Source organism: Fistularia commersonii, chromosome 29, assembly GCF_037954325.1.
Source record: "Fistularia commersonii isolate RoL2024-O1a breed Wild chromosome 29, RoL_Fcom_v1.0, whole genome shotgun sequence".
NCBI classification, from domain to species: Eukaryota; Metazoa; Chordata; class Actinopteri; order Syngnathiformes; family Fistulariidae; genus Fistularia; species Fistularia commersonii.
In genome coordinates this window covers 2,734,913-2,756,218 of record NC_141312.1, presented here as the reverse complement: position 1 = coordinate 2,756,218, position 21,306 = coordinate 2,734,913, and the positions used below count along the sequence as shown (strand labels likewise).

The 21,306-nt window shown below is 44.4% G+C and overlaps 1 protein-coding gene across 7 annotated transcripts in view; it reads right to left on the bottom strand.

Annotated features, from left to right (window-relative positions):
* The window catches only part of LOC147216637 (neurexin-2-like), a 174,582-nt gene that overhangs the window by 101,910 nt on the left and 51,366 nt on the right, over positions 1–21,306 (bottom strand). For all 7 annotated transcript variants that reach the window (XM_086177451.1, XM_086177458.1, XM_086177455.1 and 4 more), the window contains 5 exons: positions 17,443–17,744; positions 9,913–10,074; positions 2,755–3,199; positions 2,022–2,405; positions 1,149–1,352 (listed from right to left, as the gene is read on the bottom strand). In XM_086177451.1, coding sequence (XP_086033577.1) covers positions 1,149–1,352; positions 2,022–2,405; positions 2,755–3,199; positions 9,913–10,074; positions 17,443–17,744 — 1,497 coding nt within the window. The remainder of the gene's footprint in view (positions 1–1,148; positions 1,353–2,021; positions 2,406–2,754; positions 3,200–9,912; positions 10,075–17,442; positions 17,745–21,306) is intronic.

Sequence of the window (21,306 nt, the reverse complement as noted above, 5' to 3'; positions counted from 1 at the left end):
CGTGTGTTCAGTGAAGCGGCTCTAAACTGAACAGGCCGGTAAATGTGAGGGGATGGGAACTACAATGGTCGCATCTACGGTGTGAGCAGTTTAAATGATAATATCTCATCACAATGATGAATCTGGTCTGTGACTGCCTTCTCCTTGAACTGCAGACAATCCATTGAAGGGCTGAAAGAGTTGAGGCGGTCAGATGGGACCTGACCATCGGATGAACTGAGAGAGACAGAGGGGGAGAGAAAGAGACAGAAAGGAAAATAAAAGGGAAAAGAGATAGAGAGCAAAAAAAAAACTACAGTTGCTTAAAAAGGCCAAAACTCCTGTGTCCATGTTGTTATTTTAGGGATTTATTTTTTTTTTTTTAATCCGAACAATCCCGCAAAATTAGATAAAATAGAATAAAATAAAATAAAATTAAATTAAATTAAATTAAATTAAATTAAATTAAATTAAATTAAATTAAATTCAACCAAATAGAAATGCCTATTAATATTGACAGAGTTCTGCATTCATGTACTAATTCATTTATGCGGCCAAACAAAATATGCGTTTTATAGAAGTGTATGACAATGGACAAATAAAAGGGGAAAATGAACTATTTCATCGCAATATTGCCATTAACGAGTTTGCGATTAGGGTGGTATTTAATGAAGAAAAAAAAATAAATGAAAGAATGAGCTTCGTCAAAAATGAATGAATGAATAAATAAATAAATAAAAGCGATATCGGAGATTCAGATAATCCGCCATCGGAAATGTAACGACGGGTATCTGCGAATACGGCCCTTTTTTTTAATCCTTCACGCTGGTCCTGAAAATTATTAGTCATTTAATATTTAATTCTGAAATTGAGCACGCATCGCTCAGATCAGCACTTTCCAGTAACGAGATAGACGGAATAAATCAGAACCGTCCGCTCGCTCGCCGGGGTTCCCCCCGGAGACGAACGAGTAGAAAGAAAGAAATATAAGCAGTATGCTAAAAGAAACAGGATGCGCTTCTCTTTTTAAGCAACGGTAATTAATATGCATGAAGGTGTTTGCCGGAGCATCTGGGAAGAAATTGTCATGAGAGCGCCATCTGAGCGACGCGGGCCTAAAAAAGGTCAAGCGGTGTATTAACGGCGTGCATGTGCCTCAGCGCCATTACCCAGGTTCACGGTGAGTTTGACCCGGCCGCCGTCCAGCTCCAAGCGCAGGGTGTCGGCCGATTGCTGAGACGTGGTGGCCACCAGAAGCCCGAACGCCCTCTGGGACATGAAGCGCAGGGACACGTCCTCCGCCTCGGTGTGCAGCGTCCTTGGCAGCACCACCTTCAGATACATGCTGCCGTCGTAGCTCACCATCGTGGCGTCTGCAGGAGGAGGAGGAGGAGGAGGAGGAGGAGGAGGAGGCGCCATGCTTGGGGTTTCCGCGTGATCTCATTTCCACGTTGCAGTTTTCATTCGTCGCACCAGATGGCAGAAAAAGCCCGGAGCATGAGAGCGGCGATATTGCGGCGGCCGTCGCATTTTCCCAGGGATTTAAACTCATCACGCGGCAGCGCAAGGGAGGATTTTCAAATATCCCCTCGTGTTATTAGCGACCGATGTATCTGGGTAATTTCACTTCATCGGGAGAAATAAATCCGCGTGGAAATTGCAGAGTGATTTAGGCCGAAGAAGGTGCACGTCTATTCTAATAAAATACAGCGGCAGCATCGCCGTTCATTAATCAATCGCCATAATATAGGAAATGCTGCAATTTGCTTTTAAGTGAAAAGCAACCTGACTCAATCCGCCTTTCATTGACAGCGGCACGCCGTGTGTGTGTGTGTGTGTGTTTTTAATGCAAATGAATGCATTATAATCGCGAAAATAAATCCATTGTTTCTCAGGTTTGAGAATCAACTTTTCCTTTCCATCCAAACGTCTCGGCGAGGACGCCTTCCAGCCCACGGCGGCGGTTATAAATAAAATATGGGTCAAAGTGTGTTAAAAGCTTCGCGCCGGCGTTTTATTTTAGTCACTTATTTGACACTTACCTTTCTCGCAGTCGGGACCCAGGAAGCCGGTGCCGTTGCAATCGCAAATGTGGCGGTTCCAGCCCTCCCGGCAGTGCCCGCCGTTAGCGCACGTGTCCCTGGTGCACCTGACGTGGGTCTCTCTGGTGCAGAAGCCGCTGACCCCCGCCGCGCTCTGGATCTCCGCCAGCCTCCGCAGATTACGACTCTGCCCGTCGATGAAAAGGTCCCGAACGCAGCCCACGTAGCCGAGGCCCAGGGAGGCCGTCCACACCTCGGGGGGGAGCATGAGGTCTTGGCGGTCCTCGGGTAAACCTCCCAGATACATGTCGCCGTCCAGGTCCAGGACCTCGCTACCTTCGTTGGCGGAAAACGGGACGCTCTGGCTGTTCACCGAGATGAAACCTGCGGAGACAACATGGACGGTGAGTCAACCGCGGCGCTCGTACCCAGTTCGGATGCACAAAAGGGAGACGGATGCGGGCGGGCGGACGTCTTTTTCAAAAACTCCGAAGAAAGAAAGCGGCGTCGGCGCTCCTTGGGAGACCGTCGAGCGAACAGACGACGAATGAAATAATAATAAATAGCGGAGGGGGAATTTTGGAGACACATACTGGCGTTTTGCTAATTGGGCGCGGGTTCCTCCCGCTAGATATTAACTCGGTAACCGTCTAATTGGCCACTTGCGAGATGGGATAACGCGGATTTCATGAAATGTCATCCGATTCAAGGGATTCCGTCGCCATCCTCTCACCGTTGCGACCTTTCCTCTGGAACTCCACGTGGCACCACTCGCCGTCGTCGAGCCTCCCGCCGCCGCCGCCGCCGCCGCCGGCCTTCATCTTGATGCTTCCCGAACCCATGTCCATGACCAGGTAGAGGAGTCCGTCCAGCAGCTCTATGGCGAAGAAATCCGCCCGCGGTTTCCTGTCGGGCTGCACGCCCAGCAGACTGCCGTGGCTGAACAGCAGCAGCCCGCTGGGCTCGGTGGTGCGAAAGTCAAAAGAAATGGCGCCGGTCTTCTTCGTGTTCCACCTGGGCAACGTCAAGTAAGCAGACGGCGCGTCAAAGGTGACCGGCTCCAGGGCCTCCACGTTCTCGCAGCCGAACATCAGGTCACCATGGATACTTATTTTAGGGTCTCGCTGCTCAGCCAGCCGTGACAGCTCCAGTCTAAACTCATTATTCTTGTAGACCACCTAAATGAGAGAGATACGGTGGTGAGGCGACAGCGGCAGAGGTGAAATATCACTAATCGATAAACAACATTCGCGAGACGCCTCGCGGAAAAAAAAAAAAAAAAAAAAAAAACGCGTTTCCCGCCGGGTTGGAGAGAGTCAAGAGAGAGAAAACGCTTCTCGTCCGGCGACGACACCGGAAACGCGCCAGGCCTGTTCGTTCGGCGCCGACTTTGTCGAGAATTAACAATGGCGACGGGAATATGAAACCGCGGCGGAGAATTCACAGCCGTGGCGCTCGCGGGATGATAAATATTTATGGACGTTAATGCAAAGAGAGAAACCCAGAGCGCGGCGTGTTTAAATCATTTAAAAAAAAAAAAAAAAAAAAGATGGAAATAGCCGTCCGTCCCCGACGAAGACGGGCGTCCGACCCCTCCCCCGCCGTTAACTAACGCCGCGTTATCGATCGGAAACCTTAGATTAATCACAGGAAGGGGAGTGAAACACAAAATCCCCCTATTTACTTATTCCGCATCCAAAGGATATACAATACCCCGACTGGAGGCTCGTTTCAATTCTCCGGTATTATATATTCTGGGTTCATCAATATGCACAACAGGGGACACAAAATCCTTGTCTCATTTTGTATCAGTTGTAAGTCACCCAGAGCCCACTGTTATCTGCCACGTCCCTCTGCAACCGGCCGGCGCCCCGGGGTGACACACCGCGCTGCACAGAGGAGCCGGGAAGCAATTTGAGCCAATATCACACTTCGCACCGCCTCGGTGTGACTAATTAAGCTGTGAAATCAGATGGTGAAACTGACCGTCGAGAAATCAGTGTAACAGACAATTTCTAAATAGGAAAGCTTTCAATCAAGACGGTCGTTTATAAAAGGGGGGGGCGAAGGGACGCTTTGCACCGAAGCCGACGGAACGCGACTTCAAAATGGACACCGCGACCTCCGCCGGCTGTTATATAACGCAAAGGACGGAGTCCCGTTTCAACGTGCGCCTCGACCGTCTTGTATAAATCCGGATAAATCTTGCTCGGGTAACGTCACGCCCTCGACAAGGGCGGTAAATATCTTGCGTATTTTCGGGATCGCCCTTTAAAATTGCGGACCGGGAAGGAATTGTTCACGCCGCGATCCTGGAGACGAGGAGCAAACGCGGTTCGCGCGGAAAAAAATATCCCGTAATTACGATAACGACGGCGTGTCGGGCGAGCCCTTCCGTGACCTTCGGCGGCGACCCGCCCACAGACGCGGCCAGGTTGCTCGTTCTTATTGTAGCTCATTATCCGAGCTCTGCTCCGCTATTTATCGCGCTAAGCCGGCGAGCGGGAGACCCTCGGCCGCAGAGACGGCGAGGAAACTCGGGGCATCTGCCTAATCATCTGACTTACAACCCGGAGGGCTGCTGGCGAAGGGGCGACCCGCCCTCGGATCCGCCGACAAACATACCGCCGCGCTAGAAATGAGCCGCATATGTTCAAGCTGCGCAATCTTACCTTATATTTCAAAATATCCGGCGCTGCTAGCATATTTTCACAACTATAAGGCGCCCTGTAGTGCAGTGCGCAGTAGAGAACACCATGAATACGTTATAGGGGGATGTGTGGGCGTTGATTGCGTATAAAAGAACGTGTGTGTGCATTATGCAGAGCATCGTTGTTTTAACAACCTTGAAAACATCGCCGACAAACACATCCAGCCACGTCGCTAACATGGACGCGGTGCCGCTCACTTTCGACATCCCGGCGAGTCAAACTGTGGAGAAGAAGCGGACCAGCGCGTTAGCCATACGCACGAAAAGTCTTATTGGTTTCCACAGTTTCACTAAGAGTGGAAGTTACGCCACAATTTGCGAATGGATCGTAGACGCTCGGGCTAACGTGTCTGCTAGCACTGCTGTTGGAGCTTTCGCAAAAGCCGGCATCATTTCCGAGGAGCCGCGCGGCACGGAAAGCGACTCTGAAGAAAGTGAACCTGGCATGTTTGATGGAGATTTAGCGCAGCTGACTTCGATTGATTCCCGGTAAAAAAAAATCAATTTAGCTCCCGCTCTATTTTTAAAAGCGCACACTTGTATGCCTGTGTGTGTGTCGTTGTTGTAAGGCGGACGTAGTAGAGGACACCGTGAAAACGTTAAAGGGGGAAGTGTGGGCGTGGATTGTATGGAAAACCTGCGCCTTATAATCAGGTGCGCCTTATAATCAGGTGCGCCTTATGTGTGTGTTAAATACTATAATGACACACATAACTGAGGCTGCGCCTTTTAGCGCGGTGCACCTTATGGTCGTGAAAATACGATATACATCTCAAATCGATCGTATCAGTTCACTTGAGTTGCGCGAATGGTTGCGTGTCCGATGCGGACATTCATACGATGCGTGAATAAAAGAGGGAACGGTTTCTCCGACATGTGAATGAGCGGGTGGATTGTTGTGCGCATCTAAAACTCAAGGTCTGCGGGCCGAATGTGGCCCGTAAGAACATCTTAAAAGGTCCTATTGTGTCAAAATAAAGACATCAAACGCACGCATTGACCATAAAGTACATTTCCCACAATTTATCCCGATTATTAGGTTGCTATATATCCACATAAAGTGGAATTGAGAAATACAAATGATCCCTAAATGTGCGGGAAGAAAAAAAGATGAGAAAGATGGGAACGCCTATGTAACATTTTGGATTTGATTAACATTAAGGAGTAGTGACATTTATTTTATATTTACCATTTAAAGTGTACTCGCCGTTGCAGTGTTGTACTTGCACGGCCAACACCGTTCGTATTTATAGTAATATTTACACGACCAATTTATTGTCAATATAATATCCAAATGCACCGTGGACAGTAAAGTAAGAATTTCATTGTACAGGGAAACATGTTTCCACACAGTACATATGAAAATAAACACACTTTAATACCGTTCCCGTTCCACGTGGCCCTTTGAGGGCAACCGTTAAGTTGATGCGGCCCTCGCTGAAATGAATCTGATTAGTTTCGATTAGTATTAGTTGGTTTTATAGTAATGCCGTGCAATAAAAATGCCTTGACTGTAATTATAATAAGGATTAAGGTAATGCTGTGCAACTGGCTTATGATATATATGAAGAAATGTATACATATGTGTGTATATTATATGGATTTGTCCAACTCGGAACAGTTCCGGAACTAAAAAAATGTAATATAATAAAAAAAGAACTGAATTCATCTCGCATTACAACGGGAATGACAAGCGTTTTTATTATAGGAACACGAACGCCACATGTAATGAATTCACTCACTCAATTCCGGCAGATATGGCGTGATATTCTTTCTTTTTTTTTTAAAACGGATGTCGTTCACATAGCGCTTGTTTGTGAAAAAATAAATCTGAAGCAATTCTTTGGAGGCGTCCGTCCAATCGCTGAATAAATAAACAAACAGATAAAACAAAATTGAATTCAAGAAAAAAAATCGAATCCGCTAATTAAGCTAACCACATTTCAACCCATATATTTATGGTTTATACATATCTATAGATACATATATATATATATATATATCGCAAATGTATGCAAAGTTGTTTTTTTTTGGAGTAATTACTGACGATGCTGTTAAAATAACAAAAACGAAGGTTGATAGCTCGAGGAGGGATGACCTCCGCTGCCAAACAACGGCGTGAACGCTCGCCGCGCAACGCAAATTGATCGCGATCTTTGAAGCAACGTACGAAAGCAGCGCCGCGATCCTCAGCGCACGTACACCTCGCACCGATAAGCCGGCGTCTTCAAAGTCTTCCCAATCTGCCGAAGACGAGTGCGAGAAAGCGGCCGTTATTTTCCCCGTTCACGCCGATCCCGACGTCGGCGGTGAAGCGAACGAGCGAGATTAGTCGTTCCCGAACTGTGCGTTCCGTGCCCAAAATAAGACCCTTTACGATAAATATTTCGACTGCATTTTTACGGAGTCGATTTAGCTCGATATCCGTATATTAAATATGTGGATTTCCCGTCACGAGCGGCTTTTCTTTGGTTCGTCGCCGAGCACCTTCTCGGGATTTGGCTCCGGAGATTCCTGGCAGGCTGAACTCATTTGATCCCGTTGGGTTTCCGCCGCCGCTTCCCCTCGTTACCGGGGTTCTTCATGACTTTAGCGCATCGTATTCTCCCTCGCCGCCGCCGCCGCCGCCGCCGCCGCCGCCGCCCGTGCCTACGGTTTGTGCGACTGCATCCGTCGTCAGTAGGTCTTAACACCACCGGCAGCCATGCCGCCCACAGCGCGGAGGTTGCAGCATTGGCAGCGGCTTTATGACAATAACCTGTCCATAAATAACATCTCATTTTCATTTCGGTCTTTTCACACAGCTGAGTAATTATGTAAACACTTGGTTTAAGGATGATAATTCAGCGAGAGCCTACATACCGTCGGCGTCTTAAAGATGCCGCAGGTATGTAGGCTACCCGACGACTTCTATCGGAAACACGACGAGCGTCCGTTCGAATCTCGCTCGACGGAAAAGGCTTGAGGATCCAAATTGACATGTTAGAACTGAACCTTAAGTCGCGTTCGAACGAATCTTTTTTTTTTTTTTTTTTTTTTTTGCGCGGAAGTTTTAAATGCGATTATCGGTTCAAGGTTGCGTTTCTTAATAACGCTCCGCTATCCGCCATTGTCGCGAGTGCGAGCCCTTCTGCGACAAAAGCCCGTCTATGTCTCTCTCGTCAATAAAAACAACAAATTTTGAGAGGCCGCAGCCTCGAGGGAGGACGCGGCGCTCACTTTTTGACCAGTCACAGTGCGAACTATTCAAACTTTATAACAGCGCTGTAAAAATGTATATGGTCTTCTTTTTATTTCTTGAGAAATAGTTAACTCCACGCGGATACTTGCCAATAAATTGCTGAAATTATACTTTAAACATGGAAGTACGTCCATGCGAAGTCCTTCAGCGTTCAGACGGCCGGCGCCATGTTGAAGAGGTTTGAAAACTTTCTCCGAGTTAACCGGCGAGTCACCGTGTATCATAAAATCTACTTGGATTTTAAACCTGTGTTTTTCCTCCCGCTGATATCTTCATCTGTGGCGAATCTGATTGGACGAACTGGCGACGATCACGGGTTGTTTTGTTTCCGAGGGCGACGACGCGTTATAATAACAGCCGAGCTAAATCGCTAACGACGCGGCGTCTTGTTTGCACTGCCTTCCGCCTCGGCAGAGTGCACTTTGCTGCGGACACCACTTCCAGTATCGGCGTTGCCATAGCGACTGGCTACGTTTTACGCCGAGTTTCCCGACGGCTAAGTGCTAACGGCCTCTAAGGGGTGTGTGTGTGCGCAAGACGGACGCGTATAACAGCCTAAATGAATTCAAAAAGGACTAACAACACAGTTTACGGTCAAAAAGCCGAGGCTTTTTCACACTATTTCACATTTATTCAAATAAATGTGACATTTTATGTTCATTATTGAATATGCGCGCGCTAACCACGCTTGTTTCTGGCGAGCGGCCGCATCCGGGAGCAGATACTGGCGGAGGACGCTTGACCTAAAAAGTCAGGGAACTGCAGATAACCTTTACCAGGCGCTCCGTCCTGCCGCACGGGCCGAGGGGGAATTACTGGGATTTGATCATCTTTACGTCCGTAACGGTGGAATGAGAACTCTTTTGTTGTTAAGCGACGTCAGCCTCTCCATTTGCAAAGACTCAAATCCCCACCATGAATTATTTGTCGCGGATATACACTCCGCCACGGCGTAAAATGGACGCTTTTGTCGTCAGGACAACTTTCGCTTCTTCAAATTGAAAAGGAAAACTTGCGCCGAGGATGAAATCCGTTTTTTGAAGCGTCGCATTAGTCCTGAATGATGTACTTTTAAAGACAATATGGCGGGCGTTTTTTTAATAATCTACCAAACCCTCCCCTCACATATAACGCCGCGGCTTCTTTTTATGCTCCTTATTTTCCTTGTGTATCCGGCGCGCCTCATCTTGACGTGATCTGTTTGTTACGTCCTGTTACGTTTAAGTTCCGCGGCTCCAAAGAGTCGATTTTACAAACGCACAGACAAACTCACCGGCGAAGTTTTTCAATGTGGATCGAGGTCTCTTTTTGAGCCGGGGAGAACATTATATAACGTCAACGCGAAGGTTAGCAAAGTGTCGGCGAAAGGTGGCGTCTGAATAATTAGCGAAAAAATGGAAGAAAACTGGAAATACACAGGATCTCGGTTAGAGGCGTTTTTTTTTTTTTTTTTTTTGCTTTACAAGCAAGGAGAGCTAAATAAATGAGCAAATAAAAGCGGAATGTGAAGATCTTCCGGTCTGTTTCAGGCTCTTCATGATATCTCCCTGAAAAGGAGAGCGTTCCTCTGGCTTTTTATTGTGCACGGCGTGTCAACGGCTTTTTACGAGATTGCTCTCTTCATTAAAAATTTGTAAGACCGGGCCGGAGTCGGGCATTAACGGATAATTCAGCGCTCGGGTTTTGGAATAATTCCAACGGCGAGTAGAGGAGTTAAAGCGGGCGTGCTCGAGATAATCAATGTGACAGGTACAGGACGCGCTGAGAAGATGGTTAAAATAAATAAATGAAACACGGGAAATAACTCAAATATGAGACGACCCGCGGGTTTCTCGGGTTTCTAACTTTCTCCGAGGGGATCCCCGACGGATCCCGGGCTCTCGGATAAACGGTTTCCCCTCCGAACACCCGTCCGGTGTAGCATCGACGGACGAACTCACGTCTTTCAGACAGCCCATGAAGTTGTTGCTGACCGGGGAGCCCGGCAGGTCGGCCGTGTTCAGACTTCCGCCGATGTAGAAGAGGTCGTCCGAGCCGAGCATGGTGTAGTCCTCCTGGGTGTAGCCCGTGGTGGTGAGGATCCCGTCCACCAGGATGGTCACCTTGAGGAAGGATTTTTATATTTTTTTTAGAAAACGTCAAACAGAGGAAAGTTTCAAATACGCCGTCGATTTCTTTTCCGTCGGCGAGATCTGCAGGGTCGCCATAAATATATATCTCCCGATCGCTTTTTGCACCGAATCAATAGGAAGCCTCCGTATTAAATTAATTCCAGATTAGAGGCATTAAAATGGCAGGCTAAATTATTTGTATATTGGCAGCGACAAAACAAGATTACTCCGGTATCATTGGGATCGGAATACAGGAGACAAAGGAAATGAATCGGTGAACGGCGCCATGAAAGGGAGAGAAAAAAAAAAAAGAAAAAAAAAAGGATGCTAGTTGCCATGACAATGGGCCTACAGTTAACTTGTTTTTGAACAGAAATGCAACAGCTCTTGTTCTGGCTTGATAATAAATGAAAACAAGTATGATTTCTGTGTGGGAGGGAGGGAAGGGGAAAAAAATATAAAATAAAATTTGGAGGGGGAAAAAAAAATAATGGATTCAAAATTGATTCCCGGGGATTGAATCGCACGGCATTTAAGGTCAAACATGAGAAAGGACAGTCCCGGACAAGTCGAGGGGACGCCTGCTCCACGTCTCCCGTAATTGTTTAAAGGAAAACCAGAAATCAATTTACAAATGCAAGACCCGAGTGACCAAATCACACCGCTCACACTTTTCAAGAGTCCGAGTGATTTTGTTTTTTGTTTTTTTGTTTTTGTGCAACGGGTACAGAACTCGGTATGCTCCGAACGGCTTTTTGAAAAATAGGAAAAAAAAAACTTTGGAATGTAACAAGAGTGAAAATATTCACAAAAATAACCGATATGTGACAAAATACATTTCTCACCTGTTTATTTTTATCCTTTTTGTTATTCTGTCATCTGTTCCTATCCTTGTTATTGTCTTTTAATTGTCTCTATTTATATTTATATTCATGCTGCTGTGACGAACCAATTTTGTCACAACAATATTGATTCCTTATAAAGATCAATAATTATAATCTTATCTTATCTTAGCCTATTCTATCTTATATTATCTTATTTTATCTTATCAGTGCCGCATGTGGGGACACACAACCCTTCACCCACCCATGCAATCTACATGTAATCCTAAACATGTACTTGTAAATATACTTTTTTATTTTTAATTTATTTATTTTGATCTTTTTTCCCTATTCCCTATTTTATTCTTTATTTTTATAAAGAGTTCTATTTTCTTCCCCACTTGACTCTGTAGCAGAAGCTGCTTTCACTGAAAAGCAATTTCCCCCTGAGGGATCAATAAAGGATTCTGATTCTGATTTTTGGGTCTCTGGTGAACCTCCTGCATATGTTTGGACTTCGGGAGGAACCGTGAGAGAGACGAGGAGAACATGGAGATGGAAGCGCTGACCCTTTTTTTTTTTTTTCTTTTTTAACAAAATAAAATATTCATCATTCATGTTTCGGTATCAGTCTGCACGAATGCCAATTGTGATGCGCACGTGAAAGGCTGATTGATGCAGACAGGGTTGGCAGGCCAAAAGGCTGCAGGAAATGCGGGTGAGGCTCTAGAATCTTCCCTGCATGCATGCAGTGAGACGATGCCATCATGCATATTTTATCAAAAATTGAATTTTTTGATAATTAAAAAAAATGTATGAATAAAATATATATTAAAAAAAGAAATAAAAGAAAAATGAATCCCCGCAAGCTGCAGAAAACACAGGTGCAGCCCCCGAATCTTCCCCACATGCATGCAGTAAATAGATGCAATCATGCATATTTTATTAAAAATTGAATTTTTAGATAAATAAATAAATGAAAAAAAAAAATGTATATAAGAAATAGAAAAACGGAAAATGATTCACTGCAGGCTGCAGAAAATGCAGGTGAAGCTCCAGAATCTTCCCTGCATGCATGCAGTCAATAGATGCAATCATGCATATTATATCAAAAAATGAATTTTTTGATAATTAAAAAAAAATTATGAATAGAACATATATTAAAAAAAGAAATAAAAGAAAAATGAATCCCCGCAAGCTGCAGAAAACACAGGTGCAGCCCCCGAATCTTCCCCACATGCATGCAGTAAATAGATGCAATCATGCATATTTTATTAAAAATTGAATTTTTAGATAAATAAATAAATGAGAAAAAAAAAAAAATGTATATAAGAAATAGAAAAACGGAAAATGATTCACTGCAAGCTGCAGAAAATGCATGTGAAGCTCCAGAATCTTCCCTGCATGCATGCAGTGAGTAGATGCAATCATGCATATTATATCAAAAAATGAATTTTTTGATAAAAAAAAAAAAAAAATGACAAAAATTGATAAATAACAATGATTCACTGCAGGCTGCAGAAATGCATGCATACATACAGTGAGTAGTTGCACTTATGCATATTTGATCAAAATTGAATTTTTTTGATAATTAAAAGAAATAATAATAATAAAAGTAAAGACAAAAATGAAAAGAGTTTCACTGCAGGCTGCAGAAATTGCGCGTGAAGCTCCAAAATCTTCCCTGCATGCATGCAGTCAATAGATGCAATCATGCATATTTTATTAAAAATTGAATTTAAAAAAAAATCAAAAATTAAAAAAATATAGAAAAAAAATGTTTATATAAAAATGATTCACTGCAGGCTGCAGAAAACGCAGGTGAAGCTCCCAGATCTTCCCTACATGCATCACGTAAATAGATGCAATCATGCATATTTTATCAAAAATTGAATTTTTTGTTAATTAAAAAAAAAAAAAAAAAATCAAAAATCAAAAATGTATATATAAAAAGAAAAATATGTAAAAATGATTCACTGCAGGCTGCTGGAAACGCAGGTGAAGCTCCCAAATCTTCCCCACATGCATGCAGTGATTAGATGCGATTATGCATATTTGATCGAAAATTGACGAAAACAAAATGAATAAATAAAAGAAAAATGATTCACTGTGAAATCCCGGTCACCGTATGATCGCAAACTTCAACCCCCCCGGATTCGACAGGCGCTAATTAAAGGAGCGAGGAGTAACAACATCGCAAGTTCTGGTGTCAAGGCTATAAAAGGGTCCCGAATAACCATCCTGTACCACTGACAGATATTGATTCCTGGCTCCTTTGTGGTGATGCCTCTGGTATCTGGACGGTGGAACGGCTTTCACTCCTTCATCTCTAAAGAGTGATTAATGTGTTTTTTTTTTGTTTTTTTTTTTCACCCTTCTTTTTTTTTTTTCCTTTCACTCGCCGACAAACGCGCCGTTTCCATTAGCGGGCGTTACAAACATCCCGAGAGCTCCCAGATATCTGTTTTAATTGCATTTCAAAAAATGTGATGAGATTAATGGGTTCGTGAGGAATTATTGAATTAACACGCTCGTCTTCAGGGGGCCGGAGGAGAGGGACGTCCTCGGCCGGGACACTGTTCGGGACGCTAATTTGTACTGATGCTAACGAATCACCGCAGAGGGGTATGAGCAACGTGCGCATACGTGCATGCTACTTCCCATGTGTGTGTGTGTGTGTGAGACTATGAATATATAGAACCGTCATATCCATGAGGGTCAGAACAGGAGAGAGCCAACGCGGCGCGACGGCAGGGAGGAATTTTAGGCCCTGTTGAGCCGCATTTTGTAATAACAGTGCATTTTGTAATAAACGTCCAAAATGTAATAACTTTTTCATTTCGTTTTGTAATAAAGCCGCATTTTGTGATAAACTGCCCCGACACATTTTGTAATAAATTTCGCCGCATGATGTAATAAGTTATTACATATTGAGAAGATAAATGCAATTGCAACTTTTTTATTTTCTGGGAAATGTAATAACATGGTGCATTATGTAATAACAATTCTAAAGTTTGTTAATTGTATTTTATTTTACTTTAAAGTATTTGTAAAAGCTAGGCCTATTATTAGTATCACTGTATTAGCCCAGTAGCAGTACTTAGCAATTACTATCAGTACACTATTCAAAGGTTGCATTAACAGAGAATATTCTATAAATTCCATGTTATTACATTTCCTAGAGAATAAAAAAGTTGCAGGTGCATTTTGTAGTAATCTTCTCAAAATGTAATAACTTATTACATAATGCGGCAAAATTTATTACAAAATGCGTCGGGGCAGTTTATCACAAAATGCGGCTTTATTACAAAATGAAAAGAAAAAGTTATTACATTTTGGACGTTTATTAAAAAAAAATAAACCCCCCCAAAAAAAAAACCTCAATCTAATAAAATGTTTCCAACAGCACTCCCTCGGGAGTTAAAGTTCCCCCGGATCTGCATGTCGGCGAGCTAACTTATCTGAGGTGAAAGCAATTTACACAAGGATCAAACGCACGCCTGAAAGCATAAGTGACATTGTGAGCGTCAAAGTGCCGCACCTCTGAGAGTCGGTGCTGGAGGAGGATGCAAGTTTATATCCCGCTTAATGTGACGGCTTCTGAATGCATGGCCAAGATTAGATTCTTAGATACACCTTTTGCAAATGAATTGTATATTAAAATGCATTGAATGATACTCAAATTATCGGCCGGAGTACATTTTCCAAGTGATCACTTCCCCGCTTGCGGTGATTTTTTTAAAGCGCCGTCTGAAAGAGACCTGCTTTTTCATAAGGTTTCAGTATTATGGAAATGGTCCCGGGGATCCTGTTGGACCTACCGATGTTTTTAAAGCACATTTAAAAGCAAGAATATGACTCGGCGCCGCAGCCCAAAGGAGCCGGGCTGGAGTTGATAGCGTTTATACCCTTCATCGCATTTCACACATCTACGCGGCGCGTGCACGGGCGGCCAAAAAAAACAAAAAACCCGCTAACTCGCGGGGTTCTCCCGCACATAAGGCGAATATTAGCATTTCACATTTTACACCGCGCGCATACCCTTTTTACATCATATTCATATGAAACATCTGGGTATCTAATAGGCCTTTACAGGATTGCGAAATGGGAGGGATAAAAGGAGAAGCCGGGTGACATTTAGTGCGAGAGACACATCCTGGCACTCCGCATTTCGTCTCGCAATTAGTTTTAAATGTAACGCTGTGTCTTGTCCGGCGTACAGCATAAATGCATTAATGAATAAGAAACCTAAGGGCTGAGTTGTACTTGGCGTGCGATGCCTGTAATTTCATACTAGCCCTGTTTTTTTTTTTGTGCTCCACAACCTCGCCGATGCATCTTCATAATGCAAACAACTGCACGCCGGCGAGGGTGCGAAACTAAAAAGTCACGCGAATCTAAAGAGGCCGAACCACGACCGCGGACCCGTTAGCGAGGGGCAACGACCACGGCGTTTCTTTTCACGGCAGCGACGTCGTGCCAAAAGACACAAGCTGCTGATTATAAATGAACCCGGTCTTACCCAACAAAGCAATCTATTTCACGACAACGGGGGCGCTGACCTCATATAAGCTTGTAATATCAGGCACGGCGTGGGAAATGGGAGATAGGGAGCTCAGCGGAGCAGAAATATTAAAAATATGCCAACACGGTGTTAAGTTTGCTCTAAATCTATATTGGGCGCAGCTTGTCTTCGGGCGGGGCTCTAAGTCGAGCCGGTAACCCCGCTCTGTCGGCCGAAGAGACGCCGACGACCCAGTTATCTCCCGCAGCTAAGCTAATTCACCTCCTCGCGCCTCATTGGCGAGCGTTAGCGACGGCGCCACGTTCGAATCGCTTCCAACCCGAGCAGCCGCTCCTCCTTTTACAAGCCGCGTCGGACTCCATCAACGTCACTCGCATTGTCAGCGTTGGCGACCGCGTTCCCCGCCTTGGGCTTTCCCTGTATGCAAATGGGGAGCATCGGCGAAAAAGACGGCGCCATTGCACCGACTCGAGCAAAAAAACGCGCGTCTTCTTGTTCCTGCCGCTTTGCGTTTGAGCTCTTCTGTGTAAAAAGACGCATTAGCATAGTTTGACACGCTAAAGCTGATCCGCCGTTCATTGATGAAAGAGTGTATTTTCACCGAGCTCAAAGGAGGATCTGATCGTAAGAGGATTTCGTGACATCACAAATATTGCGGTGCCAATCTTATCCCGCGATACCGCAGACGCGATGCCGTCTCGCCGACGTGACACTTTGGGGTCACTGGCGTGAGGGACGGCAAAAAGGAGACGCCTCGTGTCCGGCGCGTCACCGGCGCTGTGAAAAATAAAACACTGACGGAAATCTCCATGTTCAATTTCACAATCATAGTCTTGGGTTAAAATCCGTAAATGGTCGAATCAGGCGGTTGGAATTTTCTCCTCAAATCACGTGAGAATCCATTTTTTAGACCCTGCCTTCGCCTTCAACTAAAGGACAGACACTAAAACGATCGAGACATAGCGAATTTATACAAAAGTTGGAGAGCTCTGTGATATTGCTGTAAAATAACATACATGTGCGACTCATGGTGCAAGATGGGGCTCCGTCGGACAGTCGAATATTAAAAACAGACAAAAATTCCCAATTCCCAGCAACCCTGCAAACCCCCTCATCGCCAAACTATATATATATACATATTTCTATACATATATATACATACATACATACATACATACATATAGGCACACACATATACAGGACTGTCTCAGAATATTGGGATAAAGTTCTTTATCTTCTGTAATGCAAATACAAAAACAAAAATGTCATACATGTCTTACAAATCAACTGAAATATTGCAAGCCTTTTATTATTTAAATAAGAATAAGAACAACTTTATTTATCCTGAAGGAAATTGTTGTGCCTGAGTTTCAAGTGAAACATAGCAATAATCAATAATAGTAGGAAATTGTATAAACAGTAAAAAAAAAAAAAGGGGGGGGAGAATAAGAAATACAAATAAAACTATAAAGTGTCAAAGTCAAGGCTATAAAGTGTTTTAAGGTCTTAAGTGCCAAATATTGTTGAATATGGCTTATATCCTAAAAAAACTCAAAGATCCTATCTCAAAATATTAGAATATCATGAAAAAGTAATTTTTGTTTTTTAATGGCATTACAGAAGATAAAGAACGTCATCACAATATTCTAATTTTCTTATATACAAATATAGATATATACACACACATATATATATATATATAAAATAATATATAATAATATATAATATAATATAATATAAATGTAAAAATATAATAATAATATATAAAAATATGTAAAAAATAATATATATATATATATATTTTTTTTTTTATTTTATACTTGATCATAATTTGCACCCCATGTGCCCTCCAATTGCCCCTCGGGGACAAATAAAATTTTACTTATTCTGTGGGTGACCGACGTGGGGATTTTAAGAAACAGATCAGCCAAAAGCACAACAAACATCTAAAGCTACAAAGGAATTTCACGTGCGGAAAACCTCCGGCGTCCGAAACGGCGATTGCATACGCACCTGTCGAAGGTTGCGCGTCACCCGAACGTCGTGCCAGACGTTGTCATTGAACTTCCCGCTGGTGGGTTCCACCAGCGCCTCGAAAGCTCCGGAGCCGAGGTTGATGACGAGCCACAGAGCGCCGTTCCTCAGAGACAGGTTGACGTAGTCGGCCGACTTCCCCGTGTGAAGCAGCAGGCCGTTCCTTTGCAGCGTCCGGAAGGACAGCGTGATCTCGTCCAGACTGCTCTGAATGGGTGTCTGGGACAGGTTGTAACTGAAATACTCATTGCCCTTGAAGGTGGCCAATGACTCTTCCTGCCCTATGATGGGACAAGAAACGTTGTAAATGATTTTTTTTTCGGTCAAAAAGCTCACGATTCCTTGACGGCAGCTTTTCGTCCGCACAGAAGGTCAATCTAGTGGTAAGGAAAAACAAAAAAGGCTTCGGCAAGTGGGGAAGTGTAAAATAATTGGGAGGTATGCCGTCATTGCCAAACAGACCATGCACTATCCAGTGGGGATCCGACCAAAAACTACATGATGACCGTACATCGTGACGGAAGTTCACTGTCAGTGGGAAAACAAATACTCCGGTGTTTTGTTTTACCAAACAAGGTCTGGTGACGACAGAGATGACTCACCATGGTGTGTGTCGCGTTCTTCAATTTATACCCAACAATTAACGGTGGGAAAAAAAAAAAAACAACTAAAAACATCCAAAGGCTTTTTCATTTTCAAAATAATTGCAACTGTTTCTGACGGGACTTGACCTTGATAACTGCTTTTTTACACTTTGTTTTTTTTTGTTCAGAGAGAGAATGATAGCTAGCGTCTATCCAACAGCGCTACTCTGGATACACCCAAGATTAAAACATCAAGCTAAAAGCACCGGTATGCTAAATATATAGTTAAAAACTAAGGGCACGAACAAATTCCCCGAGCGCTCCGTGTTGAACAGGAGCAGATGGAAGATAATCAGCCCGTGACGGCTTCATCATTCCTCAGAACTACATGTGTCAGCAACGTAACGTTTGACAGGCTGTACAAGACTAGCATTGATGTCAAAACCTGTCCTTTACACTGCAGCTAATCTGAGAACGTTCTCGCTAATCACTCCATTTTACTCCTATAAACAGGTCTTGCCCGGAAAGATTACTTGCGAAATAACAAATTTGAATTAATGAATAAATGAACACGGCGTTATTATGCTATTATTTTGCAGGCGAGTCCTGCGGGACTTCTCTCTGGCCTATTGTACACCGCGAATAATTGGTACTATTTAAAAGTAAAACTCATAAAGGCTTTGCATCGAGCGCACACACACACACACACACACACACACACACACACATATGCGCAAACACATAAATATATTGTCTGGAGACGCGAGTCAACAAAGCATGTTTGGAGGCTCTGAAAAAAATACAAAAAAATATGAGAAAAGAGGCCACTCACATTGGCACATTTGGAATGACGACCACAAACCCTCTAAGCCTGGCAGACGCCGCCCCCTCCCCGCAACCCCACACAGAAAAAAAGCAAACAAACAAACAAACAAAACAAAATGGACCCCTTCTGGCTACCGCATGACAGTCGGAGAGGCTACCATTAGTTACAACAGTCAGCTCCTCTGCTTGAGGCCACCCAGAGGCCACGACTGTCAGCGCACACACATATACTACTTTAACAAATGATGACACCCGCTCTTAATCCTTGCGATATTAAAAATAAACGGCGCAGATTCCCCGCCCGTTTCATCTGATAGTTAACAATCTGGATTGTGGGTCAAACGGGCTGTTTCATATCAGTGTAGAACAGTGAAGTGCAGTCAGGGGAGGCAGGAGAGGCCGTGCCTCACTTGCCGATCTTGGAAAAAAAAAAAAAGTAAAACGGAAAAGAGTTCAATGGTTCTATTTATCAGTGATTTGCATGATAAAGGTATTTTTTTTTATTAAACTTCACCAGTTTTAGATTGTTTTTTTTTATTCAAAATCACTGGATGTTCACATTTACTGGTCAAATGCTGAGAAGAGATGTGCGGCGAGGCTGCCGACTGTTGTGCCTCAACGTAGATGTGCTCGGCTCTGAGACCGAATTGCTATCTCTCTTTATATTTAAATGTTTGAAAAGTTTTGCTAGATGAGCTACATTTCCAATGTAGTGTTTTTTTTGTCAACAACTGTATGTGTGTTGCTAGTTTCTTGCGCTGGGCGATCATAAAACGGCTGCGAATAGCTACTAAGTGAGGCACGCAGTTCTCCTGCCTCATGATAGGCGTGGCTCACCGGCAATGAACCTCGCCGCACGTCGCCGGCGGCGTCACTGACGAACCGCAGCGCTGAGGCGACCGAGCGAGCCTTCGCACGCTACGCTAATAAGCCGCTACTTTAGTCGATATTTCTTTTGCGAGTTAAAAGTCTTCTTTCAAACCCCGGGGCCAGTTTAGGCTAACGGGAACATTAGTATCTGTTGTTGCAGCTAAGCAGTTACGAAACGACTGCAAAGACAACAACCTGTTGGGCCATTGTGTTGTAGCCTCATTACGCTGATGTGAGAAGGGAAAAGTGCGGGGGATCGAACAAAAGGAGAAAAGGCCATTGAATTACGATTATCTGGAACATCAGTCGTATTGTTTATGAAGCGAAAATAGCATCGGGATCATTTCCAATTAGAACCAGAACATTGCTCTTGTTCATTGGTTGGTTGTCCGTACTGCTTATCCTGCAGCGGGACCGCAGCCAATCCGAGCTGTCATTGGATTCAAGGTGAACCCGTCGCCAGCCAATCACATCGGGAGACACACGGCCGTTCGCCATCCCATTTCCGTGTGTGAGCGGTGCGCATTTCCAGCGAAAAACAAAAGTGATTTCTGATATTGTACAATTGGAAAATGAAGAAAAGTTCCGGCTTCGTCTATCTCATCATTTTGGGTTCAAACGCATCGATCTCACAAAATGACGTTTGTATTATCCCTGCTATTTTTGTTTAAACGAACACATCACCCCCCCCCCAAAAAAAGGTGACTTTTTATCTTGATTTAACGCTACGGAGGGATCGATGGCGGTTTGCGGTCGGCTGTGAATGCGACAGACCGTAGCTTCGGCCTCACGTTTATTTTGGACGAGCTCCATCGTCTGCAGCAACAATATTGACTGGCTTGTCGACAAGAAAATGCAAGCTGTGTTTGCCGTTTCCCCGGGCAGACTTTCACACCAACTCGGTGGAAGCGGCGTCCGAGGTCCCGGTCCGACGTGTGACGCCGATGTGGCAGTTCGGCACCCGCAGCTTCGTGGCGAATTACCCCGCCTTGCAAATCGACATCTGACGAAGAACTCGGCAAAAAAAAAAAAAAAAAAAAACCTTCTTCCTCTGTCTTCCGGCGTATCTTCCAATCTTCCGTCAAATTTCACTCCGGCGGCGACAGAAGGTACGGCGTTCTAAGCGGTCGCGGGCCGCAAACTGCCCGCGAATCATTTTAAAGTGATTGTCGAACCCCCTGCAAAAATACAAAAGACACCCGCGGCATCCCGGTCGCAACCGTGAAGAGCGCTCATTCAGAAAATAACAGCTAGCGATTGTTGTCCTGCGCTTAGGAGCGAGGCATTGGTGGCAAAGTGCCACCAATGTGAGATCGCGTTTAACGCGGCGGAGAAATAAGGCTTCATCGGGAGGCCGCGGCGTCGCTCCGCTGCAGGTACGTTCACGCACCAGCTGACGTGAGGAGTGTCAACATGTGTATTATTCATTAATGTTTGGCGTTGCCGATGATTAATGTCAAAGCGGTCCATACGCTCGGGGCGCAGATGGCAGCCGCTGAATTTATCACTGCTGCTCCTCGTCGGCGGGCGAAGGGGGGGGTCGGGTTGTCGGCTGGATGCGCCC